Source organism: Arachis hypogaea, chromosome 19, assembly GCF_003086295.3.
Source record: "Arachis hypogaea cultivar Tifrunner chromosome 19, arahy.Tifrunner.gnm2.J5K5, whole genome shotgun sequence".
NCBI lineage: Eukaryota > Viridiplantae > Streptophyta > Magnoliopsida > Fabales > Fabaceae > Arachis > Arachis hypogaea.
The window spans coordinates 4,161,367-4,178,296 of NC_092054.1; the positions used below are offsets into that span (position 1 = coordinate 4,161,367).

General features: G+C 31.6%; 2 protein-coding genes across 2 annotated transcripts; both read left to right on the plus strand.

Annotated features, from left to right (window-relative positions):
• Window positions 1–7,986: 7,986 nt before the first annotated feature.
• Window positions 7,987–13,005, plus strand: LOC112775700 (proline-rich receptor-like protein kinase PERK15). The gene is made up of 8 exons (XM_025819524.3): window positions 7,987–8,751; window positions 9,345–9,872; window positions 10,304–10,390; window positions 10,500–10,570; window positions 11,063–11,139; window positions 11,316–11,463; window positions 12,087–12,248; window positions 12,367–13,005. The coding sequence occupies exons 1-8, from the start codon at window positions 8,373–8,375 to the stop codon at window positions 12,634–12,636; spliced, it is 1,722 nt and encodes a 573-aa protein (XP_025675309.1). The 5' UTR covers window positions 7,987–8,372; the 3' UTR covers window positions 12,637–13,005.
• A 1,145-nt stretch (window positions 13,006–14,150) lies between these two features.
• LOC112775702 (ras-related protein Rab7) lies at window positions 14,151–16,875 on the plus strand. The gene is made up of 7 exons (XM_025819526.3): window positions 14,151–14,477; window positions 14,987–15,013; window positions 15,144–15,243; window positions 15,749–15,895; window positions 15,981–16,061; window positions 16,175–16,320; window positions 16,615–16,875. Exons 1-7 carry the CDS (start codon window positions 14,425–14,427, stop codon window positions 16,682–16,684), a joined length of 624 nt encoding a protein of 207 aa, XP_025675311.1. The 5' UTR covers window positions 14,151–14,424; the 3' UTR covers window positions 16,685–16,875.
• The last annotated feature ends 55 nt before the right edge of the window (window positions 16,876–16,930 follow it).

Genomic DNA, 16,930 nt, shown 5'->3' on the forward strand with positions numbered 1-16,930 from the left:
AATATATATCCTTGGACCATTGCAGGTGCTTTAGTCATACCATACAAAACTTAATTATATTAAAAGTAATTATTTAAATTAGTCTTCAAAATTTTCATAAGTTGATATTTTAATTTTTTTAAAAAAATAATAATATACATATAATTCTCATCGTTTTTTCGTCGGCTAAAATAATTTTTTAATTAATTTTTGGCGTGATTCACTAACAAAAAATATTGAATTAACATGTTACTTAGAGGTAATTAAAATATTGACGTCAAAGAAAATTCGTCTATAGAGATATATCTTCTTTCGCACACTTTTTACAATTTATTATCTAACTTTTTTGGCAACTAAATATTTCTAGCAATGTCACATTGAAAGAAATGTGATCTGCTTATTCAACCATAGCTTTTTTTCTTCTTCTGCTCTCCAAAACACATTCTCTTTCAAGTATGTTCTTTCTTAAGCCTTGAAATCGAACTGACTAGTTGTTAAATTCTCAACTTTTTCAGCCGCGTAAGGCAATTCAAAAAGGATAAAAAGAAATGGTATCATTTTTTTTCAAAACTGGTAATTTGGTATTGATTCTCTCATCTCCTGCTTAATCTGCGGTGTTCAACATAGATTTACAGTCTGTATTGTTTAAAGTTGTCGTCGTAAACTTAAAATCTGGTAAGACCCTGATCTATATTGCCATCAATGAGATGTCAAAGCACAAATCATCAGGCTGGTTTTCTTCATCTCTGACAACCGTCTCCTTACCAAAGAAGCCACTGTCCGCAAGATGTGTACTCCCAAATTAAAGACCTCATAGAGAAACCCTACGCCTTTTTAGGGATTATTTTGTCCTCCTCGTACACAGAGATACTTAACAACCACGTATGAAAGTTAACGTGCCAACTCAGTATTTTTTATTAGTAAGTCACACCCAAAATTGATATAGAGACTGTTTTAGCCAACAGAAAAAAACGTGGGAGATTGATGTGTATATTAACTTTTTTAGTGACTAAAATATCTGTTTTTAAAATATTCGAGGACTGATTTTGATAATTACTCTTATATTAATATTTGAGAATTAAAATTGAGATGCTCTAGTGGTCGAGTGCTTTGTTAATTTCGCTTAACCAAGTGTTTGAAATTTGAATTTCAATTTATATATATAGTAATCTATTATTTAATAGTAAATTTTTAGATAAAATCTAAATTTGAGACAAATTAATCTTTGATTTACTGAATTTGAAAATATTGTAAAAATATTATAATCCATAGTTTTATATTATATTATATTATATTATATTATATATATATATATATATATATATATATATATATATATATATATAAATAAGTGAAATTAAAACGAATATTTTAAGAAAGGTTTTATATAATGTGAGATCAAACTCTACAAAATTAATGTAAAAGACATTTTCTTTTAAAGAATTTAGTTTTTGGTCTTATTATACTCTTTAAAATTAACAACGTAGTGTAGTTTTGTTTTTTAAAACTTTTAGGGTTGGGTTAAATTAACTAGATCTCTTGTAGCTGAAGTCTTGTAAAGAAGCTATAAGTTTTCAAGTCAATTAATTTGATCCGGTTTACTTGAAATTCTACAAAAATTATAAAAGTATTGGGTGAACATTTTTTATTAACTAAAATTCGATAATTAAAAAATCAAAATAACTACTTACGAATCTTTTGTTAAATCTTTCTTATAACAATATTATTATGTGGCTTCTATAATGTTTAATTGTTTATGATTAAGGTATTTATGGTAGTTATAAAATTTTAAAAACACTTGAAAAGTATAATTAAAGTTATAATAAATAACATTATGCAATTACCCAGTACCAATAGGGTTGAAGAGTTAAATGAAGAAATTGTAAATTATCTCAAATAATTTATCAAAACGTAATGATTTTAGTTAGAGCTGTTTTAACTAATATTAGTTTTAATGATATAATTTTCTATAATCATTTTTTAAACTCAACGTAAAATCATGTATTATTGCAACTCTTACATGTTAAAAATAAATCAAAATGAGCTGCTGCAATTTACATATACTAAAAATAGTTAATATTTTTTAATTCAATCACATAGATAATTAAGTTTTTTTTTTTCTTTTTTCAAATGGTTAAACACCCTGAGTCTAACTGCCATCACATGATTCTAATTGTGTAGCATTGGTCAACAAATAAAGCAGCAGGTTGGTATAAACACTTTTGTCTAGGTTAATTTCTACTAATCAATATTTTAACAAAATGATTAAGAGTCCCCTAGAAACCAATCTAATTGCTTCTAATGATTATATTTTTAACATGCTAGGTCATCACTCATCATTAGTTTAGTAGTAGCTGAGCTATCCATTTCATTATTAAATTCAATATCTTTCAATCATACTTTTCCACCATTAACTTTTGGACACACGACAAATTGATTTCTTTTTTTTTTTTCCCCTCTTTTTTTGTTTGGGTTAGTCCACAAATTGATTTCAACCATGGCCTTCTTCTTCTTTAATTATTATTTTAAAACCAGGATAGTCATTTTCTTTTTTCTATATTTTTTGAAAACCAGAAATAATAATAAATGTTGAAGGTATGAAAATTTCAATGTGATTGAAAAAGAAGAAGAATCATTCTTCAAATGAAATGAAAAGTAAAATATACTATAAGATGGAAAAACTTTCAATTTCATTCGATGACTCTCTTATAATTTTATCATTTTTTATAATTTAAAAAAAAAATAGTTATGCTATTTCTACTAGTTAAATCTCCAAGTATACTCTTCACATGCATCAATCATATTACAAATATATTTTTTATATAAAAAAATCAGTTATTAAATCAGTTATTTATATAAAATATATACTATAATAAAAAATATATATTAAAAATAAATTAAATAATATATATTTATATATAAATATATAACAACTGATATAATATTTAATTCTTTTATGTATAAAAATAAAAAAACATTATTGTCACTTGTCAGTATATTTTCCCCTATCTATAAACTAGGCCTGACTTTTGGAATTGGATCCAATATTTTGGGGTGAACCTAAACCTGGCCCATGATAATTCAAAAAGTTTTTGGGCTCAATCAAATCAATCCAATGCTTAAATAAGTTTGCTGTGCAGGTCCAAAAACAATGTATGCTGTTTGGAAATTATATTTTGTAAAATAAAAAAGTTTTTAAGTTAGAGAATAAATTCAATATAACCAAGTTTGATTTGTCTAATGGTTAGTTCACTAGTTCATTTAAGCAAGTGTTAGGGGTTCGAATCTCACTTTGTACATGCAGTAATTTATTGATGGTAGATGAGTTCTTGGCCTGTCGGGGTGAGAGATACCGTAGAAAACAAAAAAAATTCAATAAATATTATGTAGCACTTATATCAAAATAAAAATGTTCCGGGATGAAAAGGTCCCAAACCTGTTTGTTCTTTTATAAAAAATAATAAATAAATAGAAGAAGGGAGACAAAATAAAATTAAAAAATAAAGCGAATCTTCTATATAAGTTCTAAGATTCTAAGATGCATATACACGGAGCACGTGCTGTCAACGTTGTCTTGCACTCTCTCTTTTCCTTTGCACACTTTCCTTCTTTTTCGTTACTTTTCATTTTTATATTTAATATTTATATATATCTTCCCGCTAAAAGAGGATTCCTACAGCATGCATGCGCTCGGAAAGGAAAACCAAAACGCAAGAAGAAGCGATTGAAACGACACCAGATGTTTAAGAACTTATCTGATGCACTGTGTTTGGTAAAAAATCATGAGTAATATCTCTATTAATTAATAGTATTATTAAAAGACTAATTCTTTTTATGCGTGAAATTTTTGTATTTTAGTAAATCACGTAATTTTATTTTATTATAAAAAATTTTAAATAGTATTTCTCTATTTTAAATAACTTATTTTAAACTTTTTAATATATTAAACAACTAACATATTTAGACTTATTTTTATATATAAATAGATTAATTTTTAATATAAAAATTCAAAGTGCAATTATTTTAAAATGATAGATTAACCGACTAACCAAAATGCCATTTTCTAGATAATTATACTATATGTATATTAAAAATTAACTATTAGAGTAAAATATCATTTTTGTTCCTAATATTTGGGGTAAATTTTATTTGTATCCCTAACGTTTAAATCGTCCTATTTGTATCCTTAACGTTTATAAAAGTGATTCAATGTTATCCTACTATCAATTATACTAACAAATTATATTATATTTTTCATTCTCAATTAGGTCTCACTTAGATGTGTTCGATTTTAATATTATACCCACTATTTGTGTTTAGATTCATTTATGTCCCTAGAAAAGTGAATTATATAAATGTTATAAGAATTAGTTTCAACATTTAATGAGCTATTTTTTGGAGTAGATCATCAATTCTATCCAAAACATTTGTATTATAATTTCAAGAAGATATTTTTAAAACTCAAACTAAAGCGCTCATGATATGTAATTGACGGGCAGGATAACATTGAATCACTTTTACAAACATTAAGGATACAAATAGGACGATTTAAACGTTAGGGACACAAATAAAATTTACCCCAAACATTAGAGACAAAAACGATACTCTACTCTAACTATTAAATTAGTTAATTATATAAAATAAACTTACATTTTAGTAGGGTTTTTTACTTAAATAAATTGTATGGGAGTCAAAATTACCTGATTCCCCTGAAACGAATTCTGCAACGTGAATCTCCTCTTGGTATTATTATATAAATCGTCCTAGGCTGCATAGGGTTACATAAAACGTGAATCATCTCAGCCTAGGACGATTTATGCATGAACATGTTAGGCAAATCAAACATAAATCGTGGCAGGGTCTCCAGGGTTAGAAGAAGAGCATAAATCGTCCCAGGGTGGTAGATTTCACGTGTTAATGGGCTAACTCTCACTGGCCTGCCATGATTTATGCATTATTGGAACCCTATTCAGCCTGGTACGATTTATGTTTGTGTTCGTAACACTAACTGGGCTGGGACGATTTATGCCCAAGTTGTAAGAACCATAGAAGTCAGAACCGAACCGGTGATCGAACCGTTCACGTAACTGGATTAATGGTTCAACCGGCAGGTAACCAGTTGAACCGATTGACCCGATCCTATGTAATTAAAAAATAAAATATATAAAAAAATTTAAAATTAAAATTTAAAATACATATTTTCACTATTAACCCAACTTCAACATTTAAAAAAAAAAATTGAAACTCAAGCGGTTCGGTCGAACCGGTCTCACCGAGTGATATTGATTTAAACCAATTCACTCACCATTTTGACCGGAGAGGAAGTTTGGGGAGAGAAGTGTTTCGGGTGTGGGGACCAGCCCGCGGCGGAGGTGCAACTGCTGGTGGGCAGAGGCGCCTGAGTGGCGCAGGTGGTGGTGGCAGTGGGCCGCCGGTGACCGGCTGGTGGAGGAAGTAATCTGTCCGGTGGTGATAATGGCCGCAAACCAAGGAGATATGTACCGCCTGAACGGCATTGCGCATGTTGCCGGATTTATTGATCAAAAGGTATGTTTTTGAATTTTGTAATGTTGTTGAGTCAAGGCCATGAGTATGTTAAGTACATTTATATGTTGGATGATATAGTATGTTGGATGATATTGTATAGGGTGAATATGCATCTTAGAATATTTTTTAATTAAGACGTTGCCTGATACCATGTTAGTGATTTAGTTAGTTTTTGGTTTAGTATAAGACGTTAGAAATCAGGGTTCTTAATAGATTATGGAATTCGCTCATGATAGGGGGATGGTTCTGATGGCCGAATCCCCAAAAATTCGCTGTTGTTACTATTGTTAGCAGGATCGGACTGGACCGGAGTGAATTGGTTTAAATCGATATCACTCGGTGAGACCGGTTCGATCGAACCGCTTGAGTTTCAAATTTTTTTAAAAATGTTGAAGCTGGGTTAATAGTGAAAATATGTATTTTAAATTTTAATTTTAAAATTTTTTATATATTTTATTTTTTAATTACATAGGATCGAGTCAATCGGTTCAACTGGTTACCTGCCGGTTGAACCATTAACCCGGTTACGTGAACGGTTCGATCACCGATTCGGTTTTGACTTCTATGGTTCTTACAACTTGGGCATAAATCGTCCCAACCCAGTTAGTGTTACGAACACAAACATAAATCGTGCCAGGCTGAATAGGGTCCCAATAATGCATAAATCGTGGCAACCCAGTGAGAGTTAGCCCATTAACACGTAAAACCTACCACCCTGGGACGATTTATGCTCTTCTTCCAATCCTGGAGACCCTGCCACGATTTACAATTGATTTGCCTAACATGTTCATGCATAAATCGTCCTAGGCTAAGATGATTCACGTTTTATATAACCCTATGCAGCCTAGGACGATTTATATAATAATACCAAGAGGGGATTCACGTTGCAGAATCCGTTTCAGGAGAATCAGGTAATTTTAACTCCCATACAATTTATTTAAGTAAAAAACCCCATTTTAGTATATAGTCATATAAAAAAATAAAAGTACGAAGGACTAATCCGCTATTACCAATTTACATGGAGAGTTGACCCTATATTAATGCTGATGCAATAATCATTTTTGCGATTTAACTCCTCCTCAACCATAATGACATCAATTTGACGCCGTATTTATGCTACTAGTACTACAAAATACAAATTGTTACAATTTACTATCTGTTTTCAAATTTCAATCACCGAATTAAATCAAATATGAAAAAATAATATATTATATTATTAATTGGTTTTTTATCATTATTATTTCTTTTGTCTAAATTAGACTAATTAAATGTGTGATTTTAAGTTAACTTAATTGAATAAATCGATTCAAACTTAGTTTGATAACATTACTTGAAGTTACAAAAAAAATTTTATTTTGTATTTAATAAATTAAAAAATTATATATGTAATTCTATTTACAAATTTTTTAAAAATAATTTTTTTTAAAGTATTTAAAAAGTAAATTTTTTAAAATTAATTTATACTTATCACAATTAAAAAATTTAATATACTTTTATATATTAATTAATTTTTAAATTTAATTTTTATATTTATGTCTATTATAAAAAATTTAAACTTTAAAATTTTTTTACCAAATACAATTATTTTTGCTTGTATTCATTTAAAATTATTTTTAATTTGATTTACCAAATAAAATATTATAATATTTAAAAACTTATTATTTTAAAATAATTTTTTATAAATTATTTTTAAAAAATAAAAATGTTACTAAATCAAATCTCATTCTAATTCTCAAAAACTAAGAACTATATTTTTTTTAATTAACAATTTTAAATGTTAAATTCTAAAATTAATTAATTTTTATGATAAGTGAATAACTATAAAAGGGATATAATTAAATTCTTAGGATAATGACAATTACATTCTTAATTAGCTATTGAGTCTATAAATATGCCAATTGAGAAAGACACTATGATGCATGCATATGGGATATACATACACAAATTTTAAAATTTTATAAGACACAAAGAATATATATATATATATATAAAATATTTTTTTGATAAATTATAATAATATTTTAATAAATAATAATATATACTATTTTTAAATTTATTTTAAAAATACATATTAAGAATAAGATTGGATATGTTGACACGTGATGATATTTAAGTATTTCAAACATATTTAAAGAAATTTTTTTTTTATTAAAATACGATTAGATATAATAAATACACATGTTAAAAAAATGTCAATAAATATTGTGTTTAAAATGTGTTCGATACGTAAACACAATAAATAAATATTATGTTTAAAATGTGTACGTAAACACAATAACTCAACAGAATATCATACATGTGAAAGAAAATAAGTCACAAATTCTATTTGAATTAAAAAAAAGTTTTATTTTTATTTTTCTTACAAGACAAGATTGAATCCTCGAAACAGTTGAAGCCGCAGAAGAATCTTCCGTACGCAGAACATTGCTCCGGTGTTCCCACTGTCCTTAAATTGCAGCGACCGAGTCAATCACTCACTCAACGCCGAGTCAGTGACTCAGTAACAACAACGTAGTAGTAAGAACGAAACATCACATTCATAATAGGGTCCACCCAACACCATCATCATTCACCACCTTCCAAAACCTCTCTCTCTCTCAAATCCAATCCCCATTCCCATGTGATGTGATTATCATAATTTCGTGAACTAAAATTTGTTTCCTTTTTTCTCCATTCTCCTGAATCCCAATTCCCAATCTCTTTCTTACCCTTTTTTTTCTTCCTTTCACTTTCTCACACTTTCTTTTTATCCCTACTGTTTCTTCTTTTTCTTTTTGAACACTTTCAAAATCTTTTTTTTTTTGGTTTACTTCATCTTATTGTTCTCGCCGGAAGCTTCGTCGGAAATGTCGTCTCCGGCGCCGGAGACTCCTCCGGGAACTAACTCCACCGCCGCATCTCCTCCTTCTCCGTCTGCCGCATCTCCGCCGTCTCCGGTTGCATCCACCCCGACGACCAATGTCACCGCCTCCCCGCCGTCGCCGGCGCTCGTATCCTCCGCTCCTACCTCGTTGAACTCTACTCCGTTTATGCCATTGACTCCGGCGGATTCCGGTGGGTTGGCGAAGGGGACATTGACCGGAATCATAATAGGGGCGGTTTTGGGTTCGACGGCGATGCTTATCATTGGGGGCATTTTCGTCTTTTTCTACAGGAGGGCGAAGAGGAAGAGGAATCAGGGTTTTGAGAAGAGCAACTACTATGGTGCTCCTCCTCAACCAAAAGGTGAGGCCTTTTTCTCTCTCTTAACCAAAAATATTAGTCAAAATAATATACACTAGTTTGTGTCAACTTCAATTGTCGTTTTCCTTAGTGCATCAGAGAAGAGTAACTTAGATTTGTTGATTATGATAAATAATCTGAAAAATCCTAGTCAATTGTGCTGGTTCTGGTGCATTCAGAAAGTTTGGTGATTTTCTCGTATACAGCATTGGTTACTTGTTACTTTTCTTTGCTAGTTTATGGTTTGGATGACCTAAATTTTCACTGAATGACCGAATGTATAGTTAGTTCAAGTGGATTGACATCTGTGCTCCTCAAATATATCATCTTAGATTGAGAAACTATTGTTGTATCCAGATACATCAAACCTACATTGAACTTTTATTGTACTGGTTTGTTTAAATGGACAGTTATTTGAAACTGGTGGGAGTAGTATTGTGATAACTTCAACTTTATAGTAGGGTAACTTAGGTTTAGTTTTTCACAGTTTAGATTCAAAAGAAAAAGTTTGCATGAAATGTGGTTTTGTGTTTGTATAGAATTATTGATTATTGATTAGCACAGTAGAACTAATTATTGATGCGAATTTACTTCAGTTGACCAGGGTAGTGGCTTACCTCAGCAATGGCAAAGTACTCCTTCTCCTTCTACAGATGGTAAAGGAGGGTTGCCTCCGAAACCCCCTGGGGTTGTGGCAAATCACCAAAAGTCGTCATCTGCTGGTAGTCTTCCCACATATTCTTCAGCTACCAGCAGTGGTATTGGGTCTGAGCGGCCATACATGTCTCAGTCTTCTGGCATGTCCTTGTCTCTATCTCAGAGTACTTTTACATATGATGAGTTAGCAATGGCAACAGAAGGGTTCTCCGGCTCAAATCTTCTTGGTCAAGGTGGTTTTGGCTATGTCCACAAAGGAGTTCTTCCAAATGGAAAAACTGTTGCTGTTAAGCAGCTGAAATCCGAGAGTAAACAGGGGGAGCGTGAGTTTCATGCAGAAGTCGATGTCATTAGCCGTGTCCATCACAGGCATCTTGTTTCCCTAGTTGGATATTGCGTCTCAGGTGGCCAAAGGATGCTTGTTTATGAGTTTGTGCCAAATAAAACACTTGAGTTTCATTTGCATGGTAAGATATTTTCCATTCATTGCTCCAAAGTTAAATCTTTATCTCCTCTTCCCCCCACATATATTAGCACTTTTGATTTATGAAGAATGATGCATGATGCATACATAGATAATGTAGAATGAAGGACAAAATTTAATTTTCACCTATATGGTATGCAATTTCCCTTTTCTTCCTATAGATAGGATTTACTCCAATCATTCTCTAATAAATGTGATGAACTTCAAGTGTACGCATATTTTGAGTAGTATAGCTTCTGTGTGTAATAAAATTGTTTTCGTATGCAGAATTGTGGTTAAAAAATTGTGGAGTTGAGTTTAAATAGATTGGATTGGTAATTGAGGTTTAGGACTACACTGTCTTGTTTAAAGTGTGATAAACTTACTCGCACGTCACTATTAATAATTTTTGGTATTATATGAATATCATTCCAGCAAAGGACAGACCGACTATGGACTGGTCAACGAGGATGAAGATTGCAGTTGGAGCTGCAAAGGGATTGGCATACCTGCATGAGGATTGTGAGTTTACCTTACTTGGAAAATAAGTTTCTGCTTAAAATCTGGCAAAAATTATTTGTTCGTGATACTAACTTCAAAATTTACTTCTATCATTCTAATATCTTTTTAGGTCACCCTAAAATCATACATCGGGACATTAAAGCATCTAACATCCTTATTGATGATAGTTTTGAGGCAAAGGTAAACTTTATAACCTTTGAACTGCATTCCTTGACATATAAATGGAAATTCAAATTCTTAATTAATGTTTTAAAATTAAAGAAACCTTGTTTTCTTGTTCATTTGCCTGTGCCATTGAGGCATGCTATACTTGTTCTTCTAATGACAACATAACATATTTATGATTTATAAAGCTATGTATGATATAGGATGCAAACAAAGCCAATGGATCAAAGGTCCTCTCCTTTTAATGGTGAACAAGAGGAGCAGGCGGATTAACTGGAAACTATATCCCACTCCCTCTTTAAAATGGTTTCTGCAATAGGAAAAGATGGAAGCTTCCGTCTTCCTTAGACCTCAAAATTTCCCTAAGTAGAAGGGACTTAAAATGGAGTATAATGAATAATTGAATAGTTAAATGAACTACAAATTTGTTCATCATCTCATTTGGCACTTCCATATCCAAGCATATCTTGTATGTAATAATATGATATTCCCTTATCGTCCCTTCAGGTTGCAGATTTTGGACTAGCCAAATTTTCAACAGACACAGATACCCATGTCTCTACTCGAGTGATGGGAACCTTTGGGTATGATTCATCACCATTTGTATTCTTTTCTCTTGAATCTGGTTAGGAGGGTTTTTAATTTATGTATTATATATTTATATTTCTTAATTTGGACGTAAGTTAGGTTGATTTTACTTTTACATTTTATATTTGCTGTTCTAGAATTATCTCAGTGAATTTCCAAATTCATTCAACAGATACCTGGCTCCTGAATATGCTGCTAGTGGGAAACTCACAGAGAAGTCAGATGTTTTCTCCTATGGTGTTGTGCTTTTGGAGTTGATTACCGGTCGAAAACCTGTTGATAAAACTGAATCTTTCACAGATGACAGCATGGTTGAATGGGTGTGTAGTGTACTGTACTGCATGAATGTTTATATGTTAGTATTATAATTTGCATAGCTTTAGACTTGAAAACATAGTATTTATATAGGTGTCTAACTTTCCTGTGTCCGATCCTCTTTGTGAGAGGAGTGAAGTTGATTGCTATATCTGGGTCTCCAGTGTTTTATATGCATCTCTTGAGCCTTTTATCTGTTCATTTTGGATGCTTTTTTACCCCTTTTCTCAGTCACATTGGCAATCTTGATAAAAACCATATTAATTGAGGGTGGTTAGGAACTTGGAAAACTAGGGTGCATTTGATTTGTATTTTCATTTTCAGTGTCTTGTTTTCTCTTTTTTCTTCACAAAATCCTGAAAACAACATTAATAATGAAAATAGAAAATAAAAATGCAAACCAAACGCACCCTATGCTTGCACTTGAGTCCAATTTTGAAGTTGAAAGTATCTTGCATAATAAAAATCGGATTGGTTCTTATCTATTGGTTATCTAGTTCATATTAGCTTTCTAACTTGGTCCCAGATAACTGGTTTCCAATACCAAATGTTGTATTGAACTTGTGTGTGAAGAATGAGAGAAACTGTCCAATTGTAACTATGTACTAAATTATTGTGTATATTATAGGCAAGGCCCTTACTTTCCCAAGCTTTGGAAATTGGAAATTTTAGTGGACTTCTAGATCCAAGGTTGCAGACAAATTATGATCGTGAAGAGCTGACTCGAATGACTGCATGTGCCGCAACATGTGTGCGCCATTCAGCCAGGCGCCGGCCTCGAATGAGCCAGGTGAGTTTACCTAGTCAAAAGATGTGTTTATAAGAAAATTGTGATCTATCATTCTTAAACGATTTTGAAGCTGACTTCTAATTGTTTGGCATAACAATGATAAAATTGTGTTAAGCAGGTTGTTCGAGCTCTAGAAGGACATATTTCTCTAGAGGATCTATACGAGGGGGGCACACCGGGGCACAGCAGAGTTTTTGGTTCCTTTGAGAGTTTAAACTATGACGCCGGTCAATACAATGAAGACCTAAAGAAGTTCAGGAAGCTGGCACTTGAAAGCCAAGAACATGGCACTAGTGAGTACAGTGGACCGAGCAGTGAATACGGTCAACATCCATCTGCCTCAACCAGTTCAGGCCTGCAAAACACACAAGAGACGGAAAGGATTTAATCCCAGATATTATGTCCAGCTCGCATTGACGAGCATTGTTGGTACATATGTGTTGGTAGATTTTGCAGGTAGAGAAGTATGCAATGGCTTGCTTGTGCTCATAATATGCAGTAGCCAATGTTTCTTCATTCTTTTTCTTTAATGATTTTGCTGTCTAACTTGTTTCTCAAGTATGAATGCTGAATTATTTTGTAAGCTTTAATTTGATTCACACTTTTATGCTACTAACATTTACTTAACTGGGAAGGCTAACATTGTGATTCAAAAGAACCAAGGATATGTAGGGACGATTCTGTATTTATTTGGTTAACTTTGTGATTATGCATCATATTAGACTTGGAGAGTATTAAGGATTGTTGATTAAGGCAATTATTGCACGGTCTTTCTGTAATTATATAGAGAGCATGATATTGTATGATATCTCCAGTTTATGACAGGAAGAATTATTGATTCATGATAGCAAGGAGAACGATATTTGAATGTAACTTTTCGTGCTTTTTGGTATTGGGTTATTGGCCGAAGAGTAATGGTTGTGTGGCTTTCAATAACACTGAGCGCAATTAAGCAGATTTAAATAATTTAAACAGCGTCATCGTTATCAATATTATTCCTGATCGAGTAGGTTAAGGATTAATCTGTGGCGGATTGAGATTCTATTTAAAGATTTGTTACTGGCTAATGAATTTTTATGTACAAGGTGGGATTTGAACTTTCTACATTCACTTAAATAGTCTAATGAACTAACTACTAGACTAATTTAACTTTTTTATTATTATTATTATTATTATTATTATTATTATTATTATTATTGCAAAAGAAAAACAATAAAATACGTTAAATGCTAATATACTTCGAAAAAAAGTAAGGACCACAACCATTTTTGAAAACTAAATTGTTACTAAAGGTAAAAAATAAGGCACTTTAAACTATAAATTCTAAAGGTAAATTTTAAATACTAAATTGTAAATTTTAAATTTGAATTATTGATATAAAATATAATAAATAGAAAAATAAAATTATTGTTTAATTTACAAAGAATATAATACCCTTTATGTAATAAAGAACGTATAAGAATAAACCATAGAATATACGATGTCATTCGCATAATGGAGATAGAAAATTGAACTACTAAACTTTGGGTTGAATAGTTAGTATGATAATGTCACTTGGTCTATATACTTGATTTCATTAATGTTATATGATGTAGTTTATAGTGTTATGTTATAGTTTTACAGTCATTTATTAAAGCTATTAATGGAACATTTGATCTTATTTCATCCCAATCTTAAAAAAAAGGTACACCCTTTGATGCTTTGTTGGCCCTTCTATGAACATTTAATTAATTAATTCCTTTATTATTAAGAACAAGATATCCTGCCATGTGATTAGTATAAATAGAGAGTACAAATGTGATTACATTTACAGTTAAATGACAAATTAGCTTTTGACCTGATGAGTTAAGAGATATCAGAAAAATCATAAAAAAAGGTTAAATTAGGAAAGTTTGGGCATTTTGGTAAAAGAAGAGAGTCAATAAACAATCTCAGAGCATTCTTCTTATTTCTTATCTTAGCTGTCACCCTTTGTTTAGTTTATTTATTCATCTTCATTCAGTAATTGTAATTGTAATTATAATTGAAATTGAAATTTCTATTCCTGTTCCTCTCTTCCACCTGTCTTTCAAAAACTCTTGTTCCACAAACACAAAACACATCTCAATCTCTGTGTTCCAAATTCTCATTTTTTTTTCCAGCTGAAAACAAAGTTCCACAGATTGTATTTCGATCCATGGCATCAAGACGGCGCATGTTGTTAAAGGTCATAATCCTTGGAGATAGCGGGTAAATGCATGTTCTTTTTTTCTTTTGTGTGTATATATTAAATTTGAATTTTTTTTGAATTAATTAAAAATTGGTTTGTTTTATATCATACCCAGAAAGGAAAAACTGAAAAGGGGTGGTGCATTTTTCTTTGGAGTGTATATTTTTAAGAAAAAGTTTATTTTTTTCTTCTTGGTTTGTTAGCAAAAACTATGAAAGATATAGTTTATGAGATGCTGAAGATTGGAGGAGGAAGAAATGAGACTTGAATTGATGATTATTCTTGAATTCTTGAAAACATAGAACTTTCTTACAAAACGTGTGTTACATGAAAGCAAAAATCTGTTATGATTCAATAGTTTTGCAATATTCTGAGAGGGCTTAGTTTAATATTATGTCTTTGCGTGCAAATGCTTGAAAGGTTACTATATCATCAGATGCAATTGTTTGTTGTGTTATTCATCCAATCTCTGTTTGCTGATGATAATTTATTTGGTTTTTGTTTTGTTTTTTCCCCTTCATTTTGGCAGGGTTGGCAAAACATCATTGATGAATCAGTATGCCCGAGACTCATTTTCTTTCATAAGCATTTTTGTTATAGTACATTTAGCAATGGCTTGATGAATGCTGGTTTATTTGATTTGCATTATCAAGATCATGATTTTCGTTTCTCATCTCTGCATGTAGGTATGTGAATCGAAAGTTTAGTAATCAGTATAAGGCTACCATTGGTGCGGATTTTCTAACCAAGGAAGTTCAGTTTGAAGATAGGTTGTTCACATTGCAGGTGAAGAATCCCTTCAGATGAAAAACAATTCTTATATTGATCTATTTCACTATCGGATTGTTTATTATCTGAATTAGTTTTCACACTGATCATCGCTTTATTTTGAAATATCTCTGTAATATCTTGCTGAACATAGCTAGAGCATGTTTTAAACTGTTCTTGTTATTGACCATTCTGTTCATTAGAGTTTTGATGGATGATCTTTACAGTCTCATTCTAAAGAAAATAATAGAAAACAGACGAAATATTCTGTTTTCTTGCAATTCTTTGTTTCTTGTGGTGAGGTTAATCTCTATGATATAAGAAATGATGACCATTGTGAATGGTTTATGATAGTAATTTGGTAAGTGCCTGGTACTTTCTAAGGGATATAAGTTCAATTTCTGCCTCTGTTTTTTTTATATGTTGTTCATTGAATAGTTCTGAGTTCCTCTGTTTGTTTGAAGAATATGGTAAGGTATAAATATAATCATTTAAGATTGAGATGATCTCGTTTTACTTATAGATTTGGGACACTGCTGGTCAAGAGCGCTTTCAGAGTCTCGGTGTGGCTTTCTATCGGGGTGCAGACTGTTGTGTCCTTGTATATGATGTAAATGTCATGAAATCTTTTGAGAACCTTAATCACTGGCGAGAAGAGTTTCTTATTCAGGTGACCTTTTATCATTCTCTGATGTTGTGCCCTTCCGTTTGTTAAAAGAACATTGAGAAGCTCAAGTAAATGGTTTCATTTTCAGGCTAGTCCATCTGATACTGAAAACTTCCCATTTGTTGTCTTGGGGAACAAAATAGATGTCGACGGTGGAAACAGCCGAGTTGTAAGTTACTCCTGTCATTATTGTCACTTATTGCCTTATGAAAAGTTCTGTGCAATTTTCCCAAAAACTTCCCATTTGTAAGTTCCTCTATTATGATGTCTTTCTCGTTTCAGATCTCTGAGAAGAAAGCAAAGGCATGGTGTGCTTCCAAGGGAAACATTCCGTACTTCGAGACCTCTGCAAAAGAAGGATTTAATGTTGAAGCTGCTTTCCAGTGTATAGCCAAGAATGCACTCAAGAACGAACCTGAAGAAGAAATGTGAGTGTTCATTGATTCATTTTTCTGTTTTCATTTCCTATTGGGCTGGATATCCACCCTCGGGAACTTCTCCCGTGCTTTCTCGAAACTAATCTTTGTCATTAAGGTTATAACCCTCCTAAAATTCAAGAGAGCTATGTCGCACTGTCAAATTCAATATTTACCAGTTAATGATTTATAGGGTCTTGTACATTTGAATGTGAAATGATTTATGATTCCACTTCCCTTTAAGATAAACAATTTACTTTAATCATCATAAGACTTAAGTATTGTGTATTGTGTTGATTATATCAGGTACCTCCCTGACTCGATCGATGTTGGTGGTGGTGGTCGACAGCAGAGATCCACAGGCTGTGAATGTTAAGAGTAGAGTGTTCAATCTGGATCAGCTTTGCTTGGTGCCATAGTACAAGACATTGACAAATTCATTATTAGTCAGCTAAAACAACATTAGCTATGTAAAACCAGGAACAAATTCTCTGTCATGTATACTGAATATTATTTGTGTATTGTTGAGTTATCATATTGAAGTGAAATATTTTAATTTTGATGTAAGTGTCTTGCATTTGACAAGTTTTCTGTTTGGTTATTGAGCTTAAATAGCCTAGCA